Source organism: Rousettus aegyptiacus, unplaced genomic scaffold (genome assembly GCF_014176215.1).
Source record: "Rousettus aegyptiacus isolate mRouAeg1 unplaced genomic scaffold, mRouAeg1.p scaffold_m13_p_2, whole genome shotgun sequence".
Lineage (NCBI taxonomy): Eukaryota > Metazoa > Chordata > Mammalia > Chiroptera > Pteropodidae > Rousettus > Rousettus aegyptiacus.
Window position 1 is genome coordinate 56,265,332 of NW_023416295.1, and position 15,631 is coordinate 56,280,962.

A 15,631-nucleotide genomic window follows, 5' to 3' on the forward strand; every position below is an offset into this window, starting at 1 on the left:
TCCTTCCACTATCATTTGTACACATCTTTGTATCATAGCACTCATTTCATGTTTTGTTTTGTTTTGTTTTGTTTTGTTTTATCTCTACCTGTCAGCTGTTGGAAGACAGGAGTACGGTTATAGTTGATAACGAGAGTCTGGGATGTGTGAGATACACAGGGTCCATCAGTACCCACCTTCAAACAGAAAGGACCCCATCAGTGTTGGCTAATTAAAGACCAGACTTCCACAGAAACAAATACAGTCTTTTGCACTCCAGAAAAATTTCGGGACTTGGGAGGTTAGAGCCAACCTGAAATGGCTAAGTGAGGAGCTTTGCGAGTAAGTGGGTAAGGTAGGTGGAGGTAGTGAATGAAGTGGAAACAAGATTTTACCTCTCATTTCACTTTAGAAGAATTTGAAAACTTTAATACCTAAGACCATTTTGCTTCACCCTGTATTTTGAAATAGCTTATTTTTTATTGTCACACATTTGTTAAATCACTTTTCAATATCCGTACAATAAAGATATACTGTATGTAATTGTCAGTAGGAGGTTTACTCAGCATAAGATAATCAGTGGTACCACGCTGAATTTATCTAATTTCAGCTAAAAAGCAAAAATGGTTGCCATTTTATTTAATATGTGAAGAGCTAGTGAGGGTAACTATTCAGCTCTCTATTGAGAATTTGAAAATTTTTAATTATTTTTTTGGACCCACCCCACCCACACTGACATATCCCTGAGAGCTGGGGAGCACCCAGGCTGGAAGCCTCTGCCCTAGACCTTTGGAACTGGCCTGATTGTTCCATGCTGCCTTCTTCTGTCGGAACCAGAAGTCACAGAGACTGTACTTCCTGCTCATAGTTTCTCAATGTCCATTTTTACTTGCAGATTATATAAAAAGAAAAGTTTCACTTCAGGTTTAATTAGTTCTAGGATACATTGGAAAGTAGAGACTTTGTATAAATTCAAACATGCATATGCTTTTACATACACTATTAAAGTACTGTGTATTTTGGAGATCTATAGTATAATGAGTGTGCTATTCTGTTGCCTAAGGCTAAAACATAATTAATGACTTTACTAATAGTGCTTATTAAAGAAGAATCATAAGCTTGCATAGTTCCATTTGTAAAGATACAATTGGCTTGTAAGATCAAAGGAAACCCTGATTTAAAATTCATAAGGCTCTTCTAATCTCACAACTGGAGAGGTGAATTTTGACTTGGTCAGAAAATATTCTAGTAGTCAAGCTTTTCCTTGATGATTTGAACACCGTATTCTTAGTAAATATACATAACAGTTAGTAGGTCACAGAAAATTCTGTTGCATATCTTTGGTTTCAGCTGATTCTACCTCAGAAAGATGAGTAGAGAATGATCTAATTATTGCTTCTTGAACTTTGATATGCAAATTAACCACCTGGAAATCTCGTTAAAATGCAGCTTCTGATTCTGTAGGTCTGGGATGGGGCCTGAGATTTCGCATTTCTTATATACTCACAAGTAATTTCATCACTGCTGGCCCCTGGATCGCTCTTTGAGTCACAGGATTTAGCAAAGCCTCCTCCTCCCCCATCTACACTAGACTTCAGTTTTACCCAGATTCTAAAATTTGATCTAGAGTTCAGCATTTTGTATGGCTTTGAATTTTCTTGTTTTTGTTAATGTAGGAGCTTTTTTTTTTTTTTGTCCAGTGGTGATCACAACTCAGAAGTAGTAAGAACTCTGCCATAGAGCAGAGGATGGGATTTGGGGCAGAGCCGTGCTGGTCATTAAATGACTTGGTTCAGAATCCCACATGTGTCTCCGGATTGAATTATTAGCAGAAATAGCTTTGTGCGCAATAGTGTGCCTAAAATGGACTCCTAAAAATAGTAGTAGAGGAGAGGTTGTTTATTTTGGGGAACATACTGCACACAGCTAAGAGTCGCGTGTGGTTCCTTGAGGGCATCTACTTGGCGGTGCCTGCCAGCACTTCCACTTCCAGATCTTCTAAGTATGGCTTGGTGGGACCATGTCTGACCTGCACAGACTGCCCAAGCTTCAGAACCTATTTTCAAGTGGCCAAGGTGACTTGGGTGTTCTGCAGTTATCATGGTCTTACTAGGTAGTACTTTTAGGGACCTGAGCAAAGAGAGTGGCCAAAAAGGTAGGCATGTTAACATAAATATCTCATCTTCTATTGGAAATTCATGGACAATTCTATGTTCTGTTTCAGCAACAGGAACAAGATCCTACCAACCTGTATATTTCTAATTTGCCACTGTCTATGGATGAGCAAGAACTTGAAAATATGCTGAAACCATTTGGACAAGTTATTTCCACAAGGATACTACGTGATTCCAGTGGTACAAGTCGTGGTGTTGGCTTTGCTAGGTAAAGCACACTGCCCTGTATTAACAACAATAGCCCTGCTGAGTTTCCTGGAAAATAAATATTGAGCAAAAAGAAAAAATTTAAGACAGGATTATAGGAGCCAGTTGTACCACAAATTTAAATTGTGTAATACTGGTTTGCATTTTTCCAAATCTTTAGGAAGTTAATTAGAATTCTTGAACCTAAGGACGCTAACAATAGTGACTCAGGGCAGGGAAATACTAGATGAGCAATAGTGCTGAAAGTTTGTGTCCTTAATATTTTTATTAATTAGGTCAGGATCCCTTTACCTTCTTAAAAATAACGATATCAGGCTCCTTAATTTCATACATAAATCAGTATGGTTTTTCTTATTAGATAGAAATTTGACTCATCATAAGTTCAGTGAATTAGATTTTTAGATGAAATATTTCAATCTTTCAGAAAAGTAAGATAGTGATATTACACCTAACCATCAATTTTTATACCACTGTAACATTTAACAATTTTGCTTTAGATTGTTTTTTAAAGTAACATATTACAGATATATCTAAGGTGCCATCATTCCATCATTCCTTTCATCTTACTTTTATTCATTCCTCCTTAGAAAGGGTACTTCAGGGTAGTAGTTAATTTGGTTTCTAAAGAAAAAGTCCTAAACAGAACGAGCATTGATTTGTGATATAGTCCTAATCCATGTACAAAAACAGATTTTGCAGAAACTCATTAAATGATCCATTGTTTAGGAATCTATTAATACTGTGCAGTAACAGATAATGTGTATGTGTTTAAAGTATTGACTTTGATTTTTGGGGGGGAATCACAGACATTTTAGACATTATCCTATTTGATATCAATCACATGTACTACCACAGTCCTCTGAGATAACAAAGCAAGCATTGTTCACTCTTTTACATATAAGAAAATTGAGGCAAAGAAGGAACTTTTTCATCGTCACTGAGCTGCCAAGTAATAAAGCAGGGTCTTCTGGCTTTTACTCCATTACTCTTTCTGTTAAGCCAGATGATTTTATGATAAAATTAAAATATCCTATAGTTGGAAAGTCACCAAGGCTAGCATCTTCAGCATAAACTTGATTGGTTAAAAAGATCCAGGTAAAACAATGAAAAACTCAGTGCCGTCTAAAAATTGTCCCCGCTGTAGGAGTTCTTCTGAAAGCATATCAGGTAATTTTATTTCTCTGTCCAAAGATGGAACCCAATTAAATTCTACTGCGTTTTAAAACTATTACTACCCATTATAACCAACATGTTACTCTGGTAGTCCAGGAGTGTAGCACATTTTGAGTAGATTAGTCAATGTTTCTTCCATTAAAAAAGAAAAAGGCAAAATAATTTAATTCTCCTGAAATATTTCTCAAATGTTTTTAGCCACTTGCAGATGATGTAGAACAAATTGTGTATAGTTAGGCTCCATCCTTTAATTATTCCTACAAAGCCAAGGTAATAAGGAAGGTACATAAATTGACTTAATAATTTAATTTTAAACTTGAAGCAAATGTAAAAAAAATAAGGGTACATCCTCAGATTGATAGTAGTTCTTATCATGACTTTTGAGTCTTTCCCTTTATGTAAAAAGCCCATCTTTAAAATGACCAATATTCTAGCAAACAGTAAATACACTAGTATTTTAAACTATTATTTTTTTGTGTTTAATGCAAGATGATAACTATCAAAGCTATTGTGTATTGATTATCAGTTTTCCAACAAGCAAAAATTACACATTTGATATACTTGGTATCAAACACTCTAGGTATAATTTATTTGTTTTATGATTCAGAATGTACTCTCTGGTTAATAGTTATCATTTTACTATAGAAGTATATAAGTAACAATTAGATAAAAAGAATTAACCCACATTTTTTTATTCACATTTTTGCTAGGTTTTATTTGTATTCAATAAACCTGTAAGAATGTATTCACATGCACAAAATAAAATGAAAACTAAGAGATCTCTAACTCTTTATATGTTTTATTTTTACATAAATATAGGATGGAATCAACAGAAAAGTGCGAAGCCGTTATTGGTCATTTTAACGGGAAATTCATTAAGACACCACCCGGAGTTTCTGGTATGTTGTTTGTCTAAAATTTTATCAGTAGTATTTTTCATATGATATGTGTATAGTTTCAACACATGATGACTCATATCAAAGAACCAACAAACCCTCATATAGCTCTTCAACATTTATTTCTTTGGATCTACAAATAGGTCTTAAAAATTCACCTCTCTCCAGACATTGGGTGTTTAAATATGAATTGAAGTTGACCCAGTGGAAAGGATCTGTCTGACTTGTAAAGCAATAAGAAGCCTCTCTTCCTTCGATGCATAGCTATCCTTTAATTCACCTCATCACCATCCTCAATAAATCTGTCATGCAGTCACGTCATAGAAGACTGGTACTTTCCACCCCAGTTCCTGCCTTTGTTCTGGAAGATTTCAACCTGTGTTACCCTTCCCCCCCTTACAGTGCCTGGTCCTCAACACCTGTGACCTTCCTGTCTATTCCACTTTAGCCACTTTCTCTCATTCTTCTGCCTTATATTGTCCTAACCAAGATCACCACTCCTCAGTAGCTTTTCATTCCAATGTCACATGCTAATTCCCTCTAAACCTGGTCTGAAACATGAAGCTGCCTTCCATTTTCACTCTGTATTGGTCCTTCTTTACCTCTTTCCCACCCGTACCAACTGGTTTCCATTTTCGAGCACTAAAACTATTTCTTTGTTAGCATCCTCAGTTTTCTTGTACTCCATCCCTTGATCACTCCAGTTTGGCAAAACACTGAACCTGGATTAATCCTACAGCAACCCACCTTTACTGCTCCTTTTACATCCAGGCAGGGAGGGAAAGGCTGTCTCCAGCTTGACCAGACCCTCAGCATCACTGGTCCTCACTCAGCTTCCTCACCCTTCCCTAGCAGCAGTTTTCAAGTTTCAGCATCCCGCTCAGTTTTCTCACTACCCCACCCCCAACTCTAAGCATATGACTTTACTTCCTACTTGATGAATAAAAGTCGAGATCACCAAATTCAAACCGCTTCGTCAGCTTCCTGCTTCCTCCCAGCAAGGAGACCTACACCACACCCATTCTTTCTCCCCCTCAAACCCTAAAGTCTCAAGGCCTAGGGACTCAAGCTGTGGTCTTGATCTAATCCCAGTGAGGTTTGCTCTGTCAGTTATCTCTCATCTCTCCTATATTTTCAATCTGTCTTTCGCTTTATTTTTCCCCAACAAAACCAAAACCAGAAACATTTATTTTTTAATAACAGATATCTAACTGGTAGAAAAACAGGAGAAAATACACAAGTAATACTAGGAACAAAAATTGTGAACATAACTACAATAGACATTTTTAAAATCACAGAATACAGTGGACCAAAGCAGGAACTCCTTTATGCAAATAAATGTTAATAATTTTCTAGGAAAATCTACTCATTTGTGTTTCTGATCATTCAGGTCTCTGTGATCTTGAAACTAAATTAAAATAAGCACTCTCTAGCTCCTCCTCATGTTAACCTTATAAAAATGTAGTCTACATCTTCACTTCCTTCACATCTCAACTCTGGCCAATCTGAGTCCTTCCCCTAGTGGGCAACTGAAATTCCTCGACTGTATTGGTCAACTAGGACTGTAATGACAAAATGCCACCAACTAGTTGGCTTAAACAACAGAAACCTATTATCTCAGAGTTCAGAGGCTAGAAATCCAAGATCTTCAAGGTGCCAGCCATGTTGGTTCTTTCTAAGGGCTGAACAACACATGGTTTCTATGACCATATGTGAGCTTGAACTTCCTATAGGCACAAGTTTGGAATGTAAAAGACCTTGGAAGTACATGAGTCCAAGGAACTCGACCTTGTGAAAGAGGTTCCTTTTTGTTTTTTAAGGTAGTTTTGTTCTTCCATCAACAACCCTTGATTTGAAAGAAAAGAAAAGAAAAAGGAATGTTTTTACTCTCCAACCAAGACATGGGAGGAATTTCACATGTGGGAACCTTCTATAAAATAAACCCTACCCTGTGAGGCCTTCCGCGTTAACCCCTGCACACAGCCAACCCTCCCCGCCTCACCCGATGTTTTCCTCACTTCCCTGTGTCATCCTTTGCACAGTCAGGGCCCCAGAGTATTAGTCCTTTTGAAGAGACTGCTCATCCACCCACCCGTGACTTCTTTACTTTCTCAGCTCATTCTTGTGCAACAAAAAAAATTCAAGATAAAAATGCATCCCGGCACACACTTGTTTTGATGTTTTATCAACCTGAGATAAGATCTGCCAGTTCCCTGGATAAAGTAGATCTCAGGGTATCTCTGATCGAGGTTGGACAGTTTTCTTTTTCTCCAAAGGACTATATGGTTGTGTCATTTAACTGTTTTCTTTGAAGTGGGTTTGAAGACTTCAGGTCACACCCATTCAAGGAAAAAAAGACCTTGATTTCTAAACCACATGTAAATGATTATGGGATTCTCTATACTTGTAACTTGTAGAAAACAGTTTTTTCCAAATTGTACCAAGTGTCAAATGGGGCACAAGAAACAGATGATTCCTTTTACATCAAGATCATCACTGTCAGGTGGTGGGGCAACTGTAAAGTCAAGCTATTCTCTTTGTTTTGGATCAGAACTTAATTTAAGCCATTTTCTAGTGTTTAATGATCTTTCTTGTGTGTTAGTCTTGGTTCCCAACTAGACTGCAGGTACATTGGCTGCAGATGCAGTGTTTTGTTTTTAATTCCGTGCTAGGCACAGAAAGCCTGTGCATTGCCCTGCAGCAACAGAGGTTATCAGGTGCTTTCCAAGACCATTTTTCATGTGAAGCTCATCACAATACTCATTGCTCTTTTGAGGGCCTTTTTGCATATAAATAGGCTTGACCCCCTATAGACAAGAGTTTAAAATGAACAATGTGGGACTTAGACGCACACTGTCTCAGTGAACTCAGCTTTTCCCCAAAACAAGTCCCCAGTGGATTTCAGAACCTGCAGCAGAATTCGAAAGTTTCCAACTTCTCTGGGGTTCCCCCCACCCTTGTGTGTGTGTGTGTGTGTGTGTGTGTGTGTAATATGAGAATTCTCTTTGACTACCAGCCTGTTTATTAAATGCTACTCTCTCTTTCAAATCACCTGAGTGGCTACCCATGACATGGGTTTCTCTGGCGTGCATATGATTATTTTCAGTAGAACCAGATAAAAACAAAAATATTGTCAAACAAGAGTAAATTGAATGAGCTTCTACTTTAATGTTTAAATAATGTAGGGTCATTGCTAGGCAGACATAACATTTCATAAATACAGTCAGAGGATGGTTTATTTAATGATGCAAGTTGTTCAGCTAGCATAAGCAGAATTATCCAGGATGGTTTCTGTCAGAGTACTCAGATTCTTGCATGACTGGCAATTTGCCTGTGACATTGGAGCCAAGTACAGAAAAGAAATCCACATTAGAAATCCCCAAAAGACACTTCATGAAAATTAACAAACTGCAATAGTGAACTCATCTTAACTGTGGCACTCTTAAGAAAGTCTCTAGATGGCTAAGCAGAAGGTTAGCTATGCACATGAATTGTCACATTTCATATGCCACCCATCCTCCTGCCAACACACTCTTCATTACCAGAGTGACATGGTTGGGTTCCACCATGCCAGGCATAGCCGACCCTGGCCCAGGGCATGGTGCATAATGTAGTACATGTTTATAGTTCTGTAAAAATCCACATCACAATTTTTAATGCAATCTGTTCTCAGATTACTTTTTAAAAATCTTGGGGCTCTTATGTCTGATGTTACCAAATCTTCAAAGAGGCTTTATCTTTTTTTTTTAGTACATTGTCCTTTAAATGTACTAAATAAGTGCTTATCAGGCCTTTCCTTCTATCTTTCCTCACCTAGTCTCATATTTTCTTGAAAATGTTGAAGTATTGTCCTCTATTTGGATTTACTTTAGTTTTGAGTGCTAACTGTTTTTACAGTAAGGCAGATTTGCTTAGAAGGTCCCCAGTTGGGATAAAAGAATGGCATCTATCTTTGTGAGACAATCTAGGTAAATTCCATAGAGATTTAAAATAACTATTAATATTTGCTTGATAAAAATTTCATTATGGAGAATTAGTACACTGGTGATTTCCCACACAGTGAATGTTAGAAACAAGATGAGAAGTTTTAAGTAGAACTGATGTCCAAATTAGGAGACATTCCCAAAGCAAAAACATTGTCACTCATGATCATGATTCAGGGATTTGTCTAAAAACTACTTTTCTAGTACCTTCCTGGAAGAAAGTACAGTCTCTGAGAAGACTAATGCAGATGGCATGTTAGCTGGAACCCTCTGAGAGCTGCTTGCCCTGTGCTGCTTGTTTTTGCCTCTGTGGGAGACAACACATACACGCGCGCGCGCACACACAGACACACACACACACACACACACCCATGAACAAAGCCTACACATGTTCAGTGCTTCAGGAGACAGTGTAATACCCGTCTTCTCTCTCTCTCTGGATATAGTGGAGACTGAATAAGTCCCTGTGTACTAAGGGCAAAGAGTTTTTTAAAAAAGAGAGAGTCCAGTCATTAGGTATGTGAGTGCTTGTTAGAATCTCAATATTATATGCTGGCATCATTCTGCCGCATTGCCTAAAGCTTTGTGTGTGTCATGGAGGGGCTCCAATGAAGCGCATATGTATGTGACTGCTGGCCGAATCCATCCAGAGACCTCAGCTTGTTTTACATCTGTTTTCTGTGTTACTCTGACTTTTTTAGATTGGGTATGTGCCCAGCGGGGCTTGAAAACTGCTCTTGCCCACATTTCATAACTCTGTGTATATAGGTGATATTATTAAGGCACATTGTCCTGTGCCAGGAGGCAGAAAAAGTAATGTTTAGAAGAAAAATTACGACTCTAGTAAAAAAGCTAGACCTCTTCCAAAGGATTTTATTGCCCATTTTGTTTCCTGAATATTTGTTTTAAGCATTGTTATTCTGTAAAAACAAAGTTTTGGCAGCTCTAGGACAAAAGAAATACTGGAAGACAAGTATGATGCTCTTGGTACCTTAAGGACAATGCAGTAGTATCTTTGGGATTGCAATCTGCTCATGTCTCCCTCACCCGGATGTACAGTAAAGGAGAGTCTAAATGCAGGTTTTGTTGAGAAGTGCTGTCCAAGCGCTGTACTCTTATGAGCCATCTTTGCCACGAAAGCCAAAGTGCTGGAACAGCCCAGGGTGTGAGGGCCATCTTGAAGATTGCAAACTCAAACTTATTCTCCACCAAGGAGGGAAAGTCTAATTTTTAAAAAAGTGACAAGGGACCACAGTTGGAAAGGTGTCATTGTTTCAGCTGAAGACGCTTTGAGTGCCATGCCAGGCTTATGGTGGGGCTGCTTTCAGGTAGTCATTATCACCAAGTCGTAATCACCCAGCCTACAACAGGCTCCTCAAATCAGTTTCACACCTTTTCACTATCAGGTTCTGTGAGGAAAGAACCATAAATAATGGAGTAAATTTTTGTTAAAGCATAAGGATCTTGGGTGGAAGATTTTAGGTGTTACTATGAAACACTTTTCTAAAAGACCTTTGCCAGTAACGTCACCCTTCACTGCAGCGCGAATGTTTCTGTGTTCTACGTGAAGCCAAGGCAGCAGCCCTAGCCAGCTCATTATATCCCACAGAATCAAATCCCATAGAAGTCCAAGCCAGTCCCTAAAAAATGTTTATAACTTCTGAACCCAAGTCCCTCTCCTGAGAACTTATCTTAATAATTCAAAAGCAAGATGAGGAGCCATATTCAAAAATCCGAGCTCCTCCTGTTCTCATAGTAACAGTACTAATAGCTAACATTCATTGAGCTGTTCTAAGCACTTTATGCGTTCATCGTAAGTCTTTTGAAGTAAGCCCTATTACTCTCCCCATTTCACATATTGTGAAATAAGAAACATTGAATAACTTGCCCAGAGTCACTAGCTAGTAAACGGCAAAGCAGAATTTCAAACCCAGGAAGGCCATTCTAGAGCCAGTGTTGTAACCACCGTATAGTCTGACCATCAGTATAGCCATTGGCACTGGAATGGGGAGATAAATAAGATACACAGATGTTCACAGTGTTAGGTTAACGAAGAAACTATACATGGTCCCTTTTCAAATAGAACATTACGTAACCATTTTTTAAAGGTCCACAATGTAAATGGTACAACAAAAGGACGTATCATTGCAAATACGAAATAACAAATATAGACTTAGAAAAGTAGTAAATATAGAACATTAACATATTTATGTTGGAGTGATGGGAAATGATTGTATTTTTGTTTATTTAACCTGACTTTAATGTTGTTAATCATTATTTTACTGGTAGGTAAAGCTAAGTGGAAGATGGCAACACTATATAGGATCAGGAAAGGAGGAAAAATGGAAAACCTACCAGAGCAGGCCTGGGAGGATCGGCCTCTGTAGAGAGAAGCTGTAGCTCCGAGCTGTGGTTGGGTGAGACAGCAGGATTTGGTTAGAAACAGAGAGGTGGCAAAAACAGGAAGGGATGGCCATGGGTGTGTTACACACACACACACACACACACACACACACACACACACACGATTGTTTTTATTGGAGCCTTAGGTTGAATTTTTTGAAAGAAGAGCCCCACATAGTTCCTAGCATGTTGTTAGTTTAAGGAATTTTGAAAGTAGGCAACATTAGTAGAAAACTAATTATAGTTGCTGAGTGGGCTAGTTTTCCACAACTGATGGAGTAGCTTCCATCAAGGGCAGTTTATGTTTTATAGAGTGTTGATTGGGATAAAATACTACATAGCTAGAAAAAATGGGAGTTTGGAAGTAGCATTTCTCTAGCTGTTAGAACACAGGAAGGAAAAGTCCACTCTTGCAAACTACAGAGAACTCAAGTCTTCTGAGATGCTTGTTTAAATATGTGAGGACTTCCAGGAGGCCGTATCATAAGCTTAGTGCTTAGTCAAAGTGGGCATTCTAGAAGCAGTTTTTAGTGAGGATGTCAAGGCGAGACATTTGAGCATAAATCGCTGTAGCACTTGAGCTTCATAAAGCATATGAGGAAACTGCTTGGTAGAGAAGTGTAGTGAGTCATTACAGGCATTGCCCAGATGGCTCATAGTCTCTTAGGGGTGGATTGGTTAGTGCCACAAAGGTCAGGCATTTGTAAAAGATCATTCCACTTGCAAAGCCCTGCTGAGGGCACATTAGAGAATCTACATGGCTCTTAAGAGATGCCAAAAAATAGTAGATCGTTGTTTGCACTTGTGGCATTGCCTGCTGAGAGTTATACTACCATAGTTAAGCTTTTGGAGGTACATGTTCCTGTTGGTTCTGATGAACAAGAAAATAACTTTTCTGTCTTGGATAATAAGAAAAAGAATCACCTGAAAGATCTCATCTCCCCCACCCTACACCCCCCAAAAAAGGATGATATTTTTGGATGCTTAGGCTGAAAATTTTAAAGGGTCACAGATAGTTCCTTGCATGTTATTATATGAGGAATTTTGAAGGAAGGCAACATTATCAGAAAGAAAGCTAATAGAATTATTGAGCGGGCTAGTTTTCCAAAACTGATGAAAAAGCTTCTGTGTAGGGCCGTTTACATATTACAAAATGTTGATTGGGGTAAAATCTGAGGCACACCCTTTGCAAACCCAAAAGACTGTGATTAAGGGGAAATTCAGCCTAGAATACTCTGCATATTTAGTAAAATAAATTAATTGATTAAGGGTAACTATATAATTCTTATATCACTTTGATACAGGAGTATATCTTAAATCACGAATCATTTGTTAGAACTTATTGCAGTTACCGTTTTGCACAGTAAGGTAACGAGTTGCTAATCTAGAAAAGTGACCATAGAGAAGTTACAGGTTGACTATTCACATTAATTTGTTAAAGTTAATACACCCAAACTTACCTATTGATCATAGTCATGTTACCAGTATTCATGGCACTCCCTTTTCTCAACGCCAGTTCTCCTTAATGGGTCCTGTTTAAAAAGAGCAGTCAAAGAGGCCACCTGAAGGACTGGTCTGTACAACAACATCACATCGCATGTGTCTCCCAGTCTTTAACCTAGAACCTGTGTATTAGGCTCCAAAACACAAACCAGAGATTATTCCCTGGTTTGGAATAAGGTACAGGATAGGCCAATCAAATTAGAATCTCTCATTTGTAACAGGCTTGCGCACACTTAAAAACAAGTGGGCCATGACACAGATCTGGGTTCGTATGTCTGCTTTTCAATTCGAAAATCTCACTGAAACAATCTAACCTTTATTCAGCTCATTAGCAATTAAAGTGTCTTAAAGAAATTTTCACACAGTCGTTACAATGAATAAGATATCAAGAACCTATAGGGTTAAACTATTTCTCATAATGTCATCCAAGTACATGGAGCAGCAGCTATAAAAGGAACTGTTCCCATATCAGAAGTATTTCGCTTCTAGGTGGCATTTTTATTAAAAACAAACAACTCTAAAAACAGTGCCCTGTCCCATAAATGGCTAAATGGGTTTTCATAAGATAGGGTACACTCTCATCCCCATTAGACTGCAAGCCTATTTTTATACCTTACTGTATCCCTAGTCCTTAACACTATGCTTTGTACATAGTAGGCACTTAATAAACCTTTCAACTAAATAGATCAAAGGGAATTTTAATAGAGGAAAGAAGCTGTTAGAATTATATATTGCTTCACATGGAATACTGAAACAGGGAGCCAGTAACTAAAAAAAATGTTTTTTCTCCTGGTGACAATCCTTTAAAATAGGAAATTTGTTTTCCTTAGATATGGGACAGCTGTTAGTCAACAGACTTTTAACTACATACCTTTTGGTTTTAGAGGGGGAAAAGTATCTCAATGACAGCACAGAATTATGTAGAAAATATAATTCATTTTTGAAAGATTCGACTACATCCTGTTCCATTTGTTTAATTTTAAAATGATACATTTTGCAAACATGTCATCGGTCACTTGGTGTTCACCTCATCATTATGTTTTTAGCAGGCCTGAGATTGCTTTTCCTCCGACAGAGGTTAGTCCAGAAGGAATAGAAAGGTATTGGAAGCACTTTATCACAGATAGGAACACTTGGCCGCCTTTCAACAAATGTGGCACTTCAGCGCTGTCCAGGGATGCTACCAACTGCTTTAATTCACACGTACCTGCTTAGGCAGCTTGTAGTGTATTTCCAGAATGAGTCCAACCAGGTTGCCTTCTTCCTCTGGGAAAAATGATGCTATTGGAGGAAAATGGTCCATTTGCATTACTCTCCATGCCAAGTAAACTTTTTTTTTTTTTAAGTTAAATTTCACTCTTGGAGCTAAGCTTTATAATGCCTCAAGATAAAAGCATCTCCTCAAAATGAAGTCCCACAGAGTTCCAGCACCACAGAATTCTCTCTCTCTTGCCCTATGAAGTTATGGGAAGGCAAAACCCTAAACCCTCAGATGTCATGGGAGAAAACATTTGATGCCATAAGGACCTTGCCAGGACTGTGCAGAGTCAGATCTTGCTTCTCTTTGAGTGCTTGATTTGTCCTTAGAAGTCAAGATGAGACATCCACGACCACGGCAGATAGACTCTCTCCTTACTCTCAGGAGGGTTTGCCCTTTATCCCTTTCTTTCTGCTTGAGGTCTGTATTCTCTTAGCCCTACTTTCCATCTATCTCTAAATGGCCCAGTTGTAGAATTAAAGCATCATCAGTTATTAGAAAGCTCTCTTGCTTCATTGCATCTATTTTCTTTACCTTCTGGAATTGTTGATGAAGGTGGAAATTTTTAAAAGTTGATACCTTTTTTTTCTGAAAAAACAAAAAGCGTAGTTCATTGACAGTCTAGGATTTGGCCCCCGTCCATCCTCCATCCCACCCAATTTGCCTTAAATGGACATTTTTTGTTCAGGTAAGTGGTGGTTGGGAGGCATGTATGGCATCAGAAGGAAAACAAAGGACCCCTTTGTGAATGGTAGGGCCAAGGCTGCATTCTCTCCAGACACCTCACAGTTTTGCTCTCACTTCCTTAGTACCCCCAGAATAGTTGCCATTCAAAGGTGGGCTCACATTCTAGCCTGCCTCTCTGGAGTGGGTCACACCACGGAGAGGAGAAAAGAGTGCCACACAACAGCCTGGACAGCTCACCGAGAAGGAATTACAGATGGGTTTTTTGTTGTGTTTTGTTTTTTGGCAGAGAAGTGCGTTGAGAGGCACTATTGCTTCCACCCTGTCATTAGTGGGTGGATAATAGTGATATAAAATAAGAGATGAATTAGGATAATAAGAGGCAAAGGAGAAAGGAGTAAATTTTCTACAAGTAATATTTTTCTCTTCATGGTTATTTAACTTTGAAACAGAACTTGAAAGTAGTAATCACAGTTCTACAGTAGACAAAGGACAGAATGTGAGAACCAGACAGGAAGGTGTGATTGCCTTTATTACATTAACTAGAAACATACAGAAACATGCACAACTTTCAGGAACACTCTGCTGTTTCCATTATAGAAAAGGAAAAGTCATGGGTGGCTTGCTATGCCATACCATTTTTTTCCCCTCATTTTTCTCTCTCTCTCTTAAACTAATGCGTATGCATCCCTTTGAAATAGTATCTTTGCATCTTTAGTTTTTCTTTGTTAGTTTCTTGAGTTGTTCTGTGGACTGTATAGTAAAGCAACACCAAGTTGGATGATTAAAGGCACAGAAAAACCTTTAAGTAGGGTAGGCACATGTTTTCAGCTTTCTCTCAACTGCTATCTTCAATGCTGTGTATCAAAAATAAACAAAGGAGATCTATTTGATTCATTCATTCATTCAGCCAAGATGCAATACGTGCCTACAGCATGCAAGACGCTTAGGCACTGGAGATACAGTGATTAGCAAAGACACATTACTGCCCACGTGGAGCTTACACTCTAGAAAGCAAACAGACACTAAAATCACCACACATGTTTCTATAAATACTATGAGTAAATGCTCTGAATAAAAATATAGTGTGATGGACATAAAGGGGAACTTGTTTTCTACCTGGGGAAGCGAAGGTCTCTCTGAGGAATTACATGGGCAGCTGTTGGGACAGGAGAGGATGACACAATTGTATTTACATTTGAAGATTTATAGAGGTAGAGTTGGAGAGGGCCCAGAAAGGAAAAATGTGTATTTGCGCTTAGAGAAGTGGCAGATGTGAATTAAAAGATTCCTGTGCTTCCTCCGAATAGCTGTTTAAGTGTCTTCATTGCACTCTTGAAAATAATAACTAATACATATTTTGTGCTGTGT

At 38.4% G+C, this 15,631-nt stretch overlaps 1 protein-coding gene across 9 annotated transcripts in view; it reads left to right on the forward strand.

The window, feature by feature from the left end:
* RBMS1 (RNA binding motif single stranded interacting protein 1) overlaps positions 1-15,631 on the forward strand; it is a 195,375-nt gene that overhangs the window by 166,100 nt on the left and 13,644 nt on the right. For all 9 annotated transcript variants that reach the window (XM_036236517.1, XM_036236518.1, XM_036236519.1 and 6 more), the window contains exons 5-6: positions 2,204-2,361; positions 4,353-4,432. In XM_036236517.1, the coding sequence (XP_036092410.1) occupies positions 2,204-2,361; positions 4,353-4,432 (238 nt within the window). The remainder of the gene's footprint in view (positions 1-2,203; positions 2,362-4,352; positions 4,433-15,631) is intronic.